This window comes from Etheostoma spectabile, chromosome 19 (genome assembly GCF_008692095.1).
Source record: "Etheostoma spectabile isolate EspeVRDwgs_2016 chromosome 19, UIUC_Espe_1.0, whole genome shotgun sequence".
Taxonomy (NCBI): domain Eukaryota; kingdom Metazoa; phylum Chordata; class Actinopteri; order Perciformes; family Percidae; genus Etheostoma; species Etheostoma spectabile.
The window spans coordinates 19,228,812-19,238,835 of record NC_045751.1 but is presented as its reverse complement, the minus strand read 5'-3'; the positions used below and the strand labels follow the sequence as shown (position 1 = coordinate 19,238,835).

The following is a 10,024-nucleotide window of genomic DNA, read 5'->3' as shown; positions in this document are numbered from 1 at the left end:
GCTTTAGTTACTAGTTACTTTAGTTACTAGTAACTTTAGTTACACCATTACATCCATCTGACAGCTTTAGTTACTAGTTACTTTAGTTACTCCACTACATTCATCTGACAGCTTTAGTTACTAGTTACTTTAGTTACTCCACTACATTCATCTGACAGCTTTAGTTACTAGTTACTTTAGTTACTCCACTACATTCATCTGACAGCTTTAGTTACTAGTTACTTTAGTTACTAGTTACTTTAGTTACTCCACTACATTCATCTGACAGCTTTAGTTACTAGTTACTTTAGTTACTCCACTACATTCATCTGACAGCTTTAGTTACTAGTTACTTTAGTTACTAGTTACTTTAGTTACTCCACTACATTCATCTGACAGCTTTAGTTACTAGTTACTTTAGTTACTAGTTACTTTAGTTACTCCACTACATTCATCTGACAGCTTTAGTTACTAGTTACTTTAGTTACTAGTAACTTTAGTTACACCATTACATCCATCTGACAGCTTTAGTTACTAGTTACTTTAGTTACTCCACTACATTCATCTGACAGCTTTAGTTCCTAGTTACTTTAGTTACTCTACTACATTCATCTGACAGCTTTAGTTACTAGTTACTTTAGTTACTCCACTACATTCATCTGACAGCTTTAGTTACTAGTTACTTTAGTTACTCCACTACATTCATCTGACAGCTTTAGTTACTAGTTACTTTAGTTACTCTACTACATTCATCTGACAGCTTTAGTTACTAGTTACTTTAGTTACTCCACTACATTCATCTGACAGCTTTAGTTACTAGTTACTTTAGTTACTAGTTACTTTAGTTACTCCACTACATTCATCTGACAGCTTTAGTTACTAGTTACTTTAGTTACTCCACTACATTCATCTGACAGCTTTAGTTACTAGTTACTTTAGTTACTCCACTACATTCATCTGACAGCTTTAGTTACTAGTTACTTTAGTTACTAGTTACTTTAGTTACTCCACTACATTCATCTGACAGCTTTAGTTACTAGTTACTTTAGTTACTCCTCTACATTCATCTGACAGCTTTAGTTACTAGTTACTTTAGTTACTAGTTACTTTAGTTACTCCTCTACATTCATCTGACAGCTTTAGTTACTAGTTACTTTAGTTACTAGTTACTTTAGTTACTCCTCTACATTCATCTGACATCTTTAGTTCCTAGTTCCTTTAGTTCCTAGTTCCTTTCCACATTAAGATTCCTGCCCACTAACCACATGTAGTTTCTATAATCTGATGTTTATTATAAAGTAACCTATGGCCTGGCTGTTAGGTCACAACAAAGAAGAGACACACCATGATAAAAAAATCCATTTTCAATAATTTATTTAAATCAGAAATCAGAAGTGTTCATGGCTTACCACAGTGTGGTAATACTTCCCAACACACAGCTTTGATTTCTAGTTTAATGGCTCTATTTATAATTCATGAATTATTGTGTAGGCCTTTGGATAAATTAGATTAATAACAACATCCTTGGGGTTGACAGGTCAAGAGTAATCTAAGCATTCGTCATTTTTTAATAAACTGTATGTTGTGTTAATAATGAAGACAGATTGGTGCAACAATCCAGTTGTAAATGAGATTAAGTTAATGGAATTTAAATTACAAAGATGCTAGAGCCCTTCCTTCCCCAGAGAGCCAGTGGTGTACAGGTCAATGAGGTTGCTGATGACTAAAAAGCTAAAAAACAAAAACAAAACAACTGATGACCTTCTTTCTGGATCTCAAATCAAGCTTGATTCCTTGAACATGAAGATAGGTCTGAACAATAATTCCAGCAAAAACTCAAATCAAACTTAAACCATGTTTATTTGCATAGTAGCCAACAATGTGTAGTGAAATTATCTCTTCACCATAATAACTTCTGAAAATAATATCCATCTTGCAAATGTATCCGTCTGCAGTCATCTCCACCATCATATACAGAAAGAGGAAATAACACAAAGAAGGTTTGGAGATGTTGGTGAATTCCTAACAGCACCAAATGTTGCGTTAAAATGCATTGGAACTCACGTTACTGACAAGGTGATGGGTATAATATTACCAAAATGTAATTAATAATGTGTTATATTACTGCGTTAGGCCTACAGCAAAAAGGAATACACTACTGTAAAAGTACTTTGTAACGTGTTACTCCCAACACTGGTACAGAATAAATATATATACTGTATATATATATATATATACATATTTTTTTTTTCTTGTTTTTTTTCTAGTTTTCTTCCACAAATGATGTCACAGCAATTTAAACTCTGCCAACTTAGTCCAGAGACTAACCTTTTGGCCTGGACTGCACCCTGCTGTGCCACATTACATTGACTCTGCTGCCACCTGCTGGTAGAACACTGATCTGCAACTCATCAACATAAACTGCAGGAAAATGTAATCCAATTACCTTCCCATTTTTAAAATCTATTTTTTTTTTTACAGTGGACTAAATAATTATTGAATTGGTCTTTCTATTCAATGAGAAGCTCAAAGGAAGTTGTTATCTTGTCAATTTGGCCGTTTGCAGTCTTGTTTCTTTTCTGTCTAACATTGGAAAGGGAGGCAACAATGTGGATTAAAACTACCAAACCTCCTGCAAAGAATGAGTACTTGTCTTCTTTTTCAGCGAAAGTTCCATGCTAGATCATTTTATACAGTATATATGCAGATTCATGGGAAACATGCCTTTAATGTGAAAAAATCGGTCGGATTTGTTGCTGCCGGAATGCAGAAATAAAAAAATAAAAAATAAAAAATAAAAAATATAAAATATGTTTATTAGTTACATGGTAATAATAATACTATTATAATAATAGTCTTTGTGAGTCATCCCCAATCTGCAGAGGAAGTTTTATTCTGTTAAACACACACACACGCAGCCATACTTTTTGATTGGAAGGGTTGCTGGTGGAAAATGACCCTTCAAAATAAAAGCAATTGCGATCTGCTGTGAGGTTATAATGAAATTAGAACCGCTATTATTGCAAGTCGTGTACCTATCTTATATTGGCATTCTGTTTTAATTAACTGGCTTTAGAGAAAATTAAGGTTTCAGCTCTTAACTCCTGTAGATAAAGAGACATGACGCTTTTAGTCTGAAGAACGAAAACGCCGACTGGAACTCTTCTTGTTCTCGATAACGGAACACAGAGAAATTACCAAGCCACTGTAAAGTTGACATTAAGAACAGGCTAGCCTTCTTAACGTAGGCCTACATGGTAAACTGGAGCGGGTTAATGTGAGCTACATGCTGCCCTCGACTGCTGCTAGACCGCCGAGAACACGGACGTGTTTGTGATATTATTGGACCAAAGATTACAGTGTGCTAGCAACTAGCCATAGGCTAACATTATGGTGAATAATGGAAAGCCAGTACAGTGGTGTGGTTTAAAGGCTCAGTTTAAAATGGGACGGGCGAGCGTTGAGGATGGGGCTGCCTATTCTGACGGGGATGATGTTTAGCTCAATGAGTTAGCGTTTCCTAGCAGAGATATGTATCGGAGGTGGGAAGAGGGTTTTCCTCATCAGGTAGGGGATGCTGGATGCTCACACGTCAGCACCTCCCCAGACAGACAACGGTAGCATTCATACGTTAAGTTGGTTCACCACAGAGTTCAGCTCTCCGTAGGGGAACGTGAAGCAGCAATGGCTGTGAAATCAAGGAGACCGTGGAGCACCGTGCTTTTCGGCGTCTTTCTCGGCTTCACCGCGTCCTCTTGGCTCTTTATACCTCAGGTTCTGGAAAGTAAAGGGAAAAAGTCTCCCGTGTGTTTGTACAACAGTGCCGCCTCCGTCGGTAAAGGTCCCGCCGTCCTCGGGAACACCGCGGTTACCAAAGACCGGGTTTTGAGCCAGGAGGACGGGGTATTCAGTCCGGGGAACAGTAGCGGGGATACCGGGGAACCCGTAAGCAGACCAACGCATTTCCTCTATGTCGGCGTGATGACCGCGAAGAAATATGTGCGGTCTCGCGCCGTGGCTGCGTACCAGACCTGGGCGAGCTCCATACCCGGGAAGGTGGAGTTCTTCTCGAGCGCGGGGACCGGCAGCGTCCTCGTGCCCGTCCCCGTCCCGGTGGTGTCTCTGGCAGGTGTGGACGACTCATACCCCCCACAGAAGAAGTCCTTCATGATGCTGAAGTACATCCACGACCACTACCTGGATAAGTACGAGTGGTTCATGCGGGCAGATGATGATGTTTATATAAGAGGTGAATATTCTGGGAGGGAATATGATGGGTCAAGCGCGTGTTTCTGTGTACTTGTTTCATATCACGATATTATGATATCCAAAATTCCAGACGATATGTATAGCCATATATTACCCAGCCCTACCTGCAACTTTTGGGAACATGTGTTATGTTTTTATACCTGATTTGATGTGAGAATATGATTGGCCCTATAAAAGAGGGCTTCTCAGTATGTAATACCACTTGCCTGATGAAGGTCTAGAACCCAAACGTTGCCACATATTAAATGTATATTTACAAGTTAGACAGTGTGCAACTGTTACTGTGACCTACTCGCCCCTTAATGAAGCACCTGTCTTATGTCACAGATGTGCAAAGTATTTTCATTGATGCATTTGATAAGTTGATAAGTTTGGCTTGCTTTATAAAATTAATACAAAAATTGAAATAAATGTGCATACTTAGCAAAGTGATGTATCAAAAAAAAGGAAGGAGGAGGATAAGGAAAACCGGAGGCAACCCACGGGGACAATGTGCCCGGCCCGGGGATTAATCTCTGCTGTACCTATTTGCTGTGAAGAAAAAGTGTAAACCACTGAGCCACTGAGATACTATTATTAAAAAAGCCTGATTTCTCCCACTTCCCCCTCTGCCAGGTGAGAAGCTGGAGTTGTTCCTGCGCTCGCTGAACAGCAGCAAGCCTCTTTACCTGGGCCAGACAGGCCTGGGCATGGCCGAGGAGCTGGGCCGGCTGGCCCTGGAGCCCGGAGAGAACTTCTGCATGGGAGGCCCGGGGATGATCTTCAGCAGAGAGGTTCTACGCAGGATGGTCCCTCACATCAACACCTGTCTCAGGGAGATGTACACCACCCATGAGGATGTGGAAGTGGGCCGCTGCGTGCGGCGCTTTGGAGGGACACAGTGCGTGTGGTCATATGAGGTATGAGCTTATATGCTTTCTGTTATTTCAGGCTCCTTGAATATCATATTCAGTGACGGGGGGGATTTGGGAAGAAAGCATCAAAGGAAATGTTTTTTCATTATATACAGCAAAACATGAAAGCATTAAGCATGATAGCACAAGGTAGTGTCAACATGAAACACATTGCTTTCAAACCGGACAGCGGAGTTCACTTTTGCGGCAAAAACAAAATACTTTCACCCAGGAAACGCTTGTTCGTTCCTCGGGAGTGTTTTAATCCAGACCACCATCTTTTTCCTAAACTTAACGGGTCGTTTTGGTGCCTAAACTTTACTGTCATGACTGCACGCCGCTTACTTCTTCTGTCTAAACTCCACTACCACGGGAAATTCCTATTTCTTTTGGCACCAATTTAGTTTTAGACTTCATTAGAAAACTAACATTTTGTCATAATCATCACAATATAAACTGGCACAATATACAGATCCTGAAAGGGTGGCAGTAGCTCAGTCCGTAGGGAGTTGGGTTGGGAACCGGAGAGTCACTGGTTCAAGTCCCCGCATGGACCAAAAAGTACGGAGCTGTTGAGCAAGGCACCGTACCCCCCCACCCGCCCAGGGCCCTGGTTCAGCTGGCAGCCCCCCCACTCTGACATCTCTCCATTAGTGCATGTATAGGACCTGAGCATGTGTGTGTGTGTAGTTCAGGCCTGTGTGTGATTACTAACTAAGTGTGTACGTAAATTGGAATTTCCCCACTGGGGACTAATAAATAAAAAAAGGCTGCGACATATCTCGAAAGACGGTCTGAGATTTTTTGTGAAATGATTTCCTTTCAGGAGTTTTAAATTCAACAAGCAGTTTGTTGTATTTTAGCAGAAAAATGAAAGCAGCAGAAATGAGTACCGTTTATTTTCTGTTTTTTTAATCACAAATATATCCTTAACAAGATATTCAACATTATTGCATATTTTCCTCACGTCATGCAGCCCTACGTTGCTGTCACCCTCCAAGACATGCACAGATGGTGTTGTTAGTGAAGTGCTGTTTGTGCTGGTACCAGGGCGCTCTCATCACGGTGTTGCACCTCTTTTCACAGATGCAGCAGCTCTTCTATGAGAACTATGAACACAACAAGAAGGGTTTCATTGAAGAACTTCACAGCAGCAAGATCCACAACGCCATCACGCTTCACCCCAACAAAAAGCCTGCCTACCAGTACCGGCTCCACAGCTTCATGCTGGGCCGCGAGATCTCCAGGCTCTGTTACCGTAGCATCCTGCTCCACCGCCAAGGCCTGCTGATGAGTTCCCTTAGCGATACAGAGGTACAGTGGGAGGACCAACAGCTGGGGTCCCCACCTTCCTACATGCGCTATAAGCCCAGTGAGAGACATGACGTCATTGAATGGGATTTCCTGACTGGCCGCCATGTTTATTCTGCTGCTGAGAACAAGGTAGCCCGGCAAAGCCTCGGGAACTCGCTTCGGACCGCGCTAGAAGGCATTATACTCCAGGTCATGGAAATGATTAACGAGAATTCAAAAACCCGTGGCCGTGTCATTGACTTTAAAGAGATCCAGTATGGCTACTACAGGGTGGATCCAATGCATGGCGCCGAATACATCATAGACTTACTGCTTCTGTACAAGAAACACAAAGGACGCAAAATAACAGTGCCTGTGAGGCGCCATGCTTACCTTCAGCAGTCCTTTAGCCGACCCTTCTTTACTGAAACCGACGAGCTGGATGTGCCTGAGCTTGTGGCTGCCATCAACTCTGAATCCCAATCCCTGTCTTTCCTGTCCAACTCTCTGAAGTTCTTGTCACCTTTCCAGGTCCACGAATCAAACCGGGACATGTGGGAGCAAAGCCAGAGGAAGGTCAACATCCTTGTCCCGTTATCTGGTCGCTATGACACCTTCGTCCGCTTCATGGAGAACTTTGAGAAAGTGTGTTTGATACCCAAACAAAACGTTAAGCTCTCCATCGTTCTGGTGGACAACGAGAGCAACCAGAGCAGAGGAAGACACATCCAGTTAGTCAAAGACTTCTACAGGAAGTATCCTAAAGCTGACCTGTCCATAATCCCCATGACAGGCAACTTTTCCCGAGGACTGGCTCTGGAGCTGGCCTCCTCACAGCTTCACAACGACTCGCTACTCTTCTTCTGTGATGTTGATCTTATCTTTAGTGGCGATGCCTTGCAGCGCTGCAGAGACAATGCTGTCCAAGGGAGACAAGTCTATTTCCCTGTTGTCTTTAGTCAGTACAACCCCAAGATAGTGTATTCAGAGAAGGCCCCGAGAGAAAACAAGTTTGTGCTGACCAAGAAAAGTGGTTTCTGGCGAGATTATGGATTTGGAATCGCCTGTGTTTTCAAGAGTGATTTACTCAAAGCTGGAGGGTTTGACACCTCGATCTTAGGCTGGGGACTGGAAGACGTGGACCTGTTCACAAAAGTGATTAATTCAGGTTTAAAAGTGTTACGCAGCCAAGAACCGGGGATTGTCCACATTTATCATCCCGTCCACTGCAACACCAGCCTGGAGCAGAAGCAACACAAGATGTGCCTTGGCTCAAGAGCAAGTACGTTCGCATCGACGATGCAGTTAGCAGAGCTGTGGCTGGAGAAACACATCGAGACCGGGTACAACAGGACTTCATCCTGACCTCCCAGCCCTCCTGGACTCCTCCATACAAGCTGACCTCAGTTCAGCTTGAATGCAGACAGCATGGTTGTAGTGGGACTGTGGATCAGAGGTCTTTGCAGGCTGGAAGATTTGACCCAGAAAGGACCCGGGACTCCAAAACGGAGATGGATATAACTAGGGCTGCACGATAAGACAAAAATATCTAATTGCGATTATTTTGACTGATATTGCGATAAGATTCACGATATTGAAGGGAATGATCATGTTGGTATCATTATTCAGCCACTCCAGAAAAACGCAGAGCATAATTTAATGCATAATCAGCCAAAGTCTGCATATTTATCCGGGGGCTGCATTTTTTTCTAATACGCCTCAAAAATTGCAGATTTCTGCGCAAAATAATGCGGGCTTGCATGATTTCATTATCCCCACATTTTCATTGCAAAAAAGTCACAAATATCTTAGAAAGTTGAAAAATGTTGAGTTTACTTCACTCAAGGGCAGCCATATTCCATTGCATTTTTTAAGAAAAAGTGCCACATAATCAAGGATTGCTCACAACAATCACAAAAAACTCTGGAAGGACTGATTATTCTCATTTTCATTGGCTAATATTAAATCCTAAAAATTAAAATGATTAAAGTGTGATTTCTGCGAGGATCTGAACCAAACAAAGAGCTTTTTGTAGTCTGTATGGATAGGATTTGTTATAATTTTCATTCAGATTGGTTTGACTTTGACAATTATTGCACTAGTCCATATTGTGATTTTGATAAAATTGTGATTGCAGCCTATACATAACCAATGAAGACCACACGCGACCCACTTCCAAACTGGCCTGACAGCAGGTGGACCTAACCTCAGTGGGATCCAGAGGGAGTAGTCCACCAACAGAACCGCGTTTAGGCTTGCTGCACCTAATGTGATGAAAGCCAGTGTAGAAACAACAGTGAGTGTGCTACCTGATCCAGGTCCTCAGCAGCTGGGAAACATTGCTTGTATACAAATTTGCGTGGTACATTGCACATGTACAGTTCACTTTAGCATTAGCAAATTTTGATTTCTTTTTTACTGTGGAAATGATGCAAATATAGAGCTTTGGGACTTGATTGCAGTTCCTTAGGGTTCGGGTCAGGGGTAACTAACTCTCAACATTTTTTTACATGTATAAATGATTCTGGTTTGGGCGGTCCCAAGGTTGGGACTCTTTTTTTTTTTTACATGACCCAAAGAACACACATGACGTGTGATAAAGAGGAAAAAATGATATACTGTATCTGTATATATTTATATAAATATATTCTAGTCGACTCATAAGAATGTTGAAGTGTTGCAGGTTTCAGTATGTCACACAATCACCACGGATCACCACTGACATGACTGCTCTGTTCCTCTGCTCTTCATGGAATGGGGATAGCTGCTGTGCCCTGAGAAGGATTGTCCGCTGCGGTACACAGTCTCTATGTGTTTGCGTTTCTGTGTCCTGGCTGTCCCAGAGAACCTTGAGACATTCCCTCCTGCAGACCTGTAGCCGAGGCTGTGTGGTCTGTGTCTGTCTAGGTGATCCTGTCGTGCTACTGGGTTCATATTATTCAGCATGTTCAATTTCTCTCATTTCCACTCCCAAGTCTGGTTATTTTCTCCTGGACCAATGGCAGACGTTAGTTTGTAGATCACTGCTCACTACAATGTTTACAGTTCACATTAGGTACCAGTATTATGGCATGTGCCTACATGCACATGCCATAATACTGGCTTGGAATGTATTCCTGAATCTAATTTTACCTGGTTCAAGGTTGAGCAGTTCAGACGGGCCAGACCCACGGAGCATAACAGACACTTAGATGTCTAGGTTTATAACTGGGATGAAGTTGGTTGAAGGGTCATCTGTTTTCAAAGGCTATATTTCACTTTGTAGTTTGAACCTTCACATTTATTAAAAAAAAATGTTTTCAATACAATTTTTTGATCCAGCTTTTTTTTTTCTTTAGATAATTTGTTGGGCGTTTTCCGCCTTTATTTTGATAGGACAGTAGAAGACTTGAAAGGGGAGAGAGGGATGACCTGCTGCAAAGGGTCAGAGTTGAACCAGGACCTGCTGCGGCGAGGAATAAACCTCTAAATGTGGGCGCCCGCTCTACCAACTGAGCTATCCCGGCGCCCGGTCCAGGTTTCACTGCCGACATGGATCACCACGACTAGTGGTTCCTGGGAATCCACGCCCCAGACTGAAGCATATGACT

General features: G+C 42.2%; 1 protein-coding gene across 1 annotated transcript; it reads left to right on the top strand.

The window, feature by feature from the left end:
* Window positions 1-3,142: 3,142 nt before the first annotated feature.
* Window positions 3,143-8,551, top strand: LOC116707450 (chondroitin sulfate synthase 3). Its single transcript, XM_032544791.1, has 3 exons — window positions 3,143-4,228; window positions 4,864-5,147; window positions 6,228-8,551. Exons 1-3 carry the CDS (start codon window positions 3,664-3,666, stop codon window positions 7,797-7,799), a joined length of 2,421 nt encoding a protein of 806 aa, XP_032400682.1. The 5' UTR covers window positions 3,143-3,663; the 3' UTR covers window positions 7,800-8,551.
* Window positions 8,552-10,024: the final 1,473 nt, after the last annotated feature.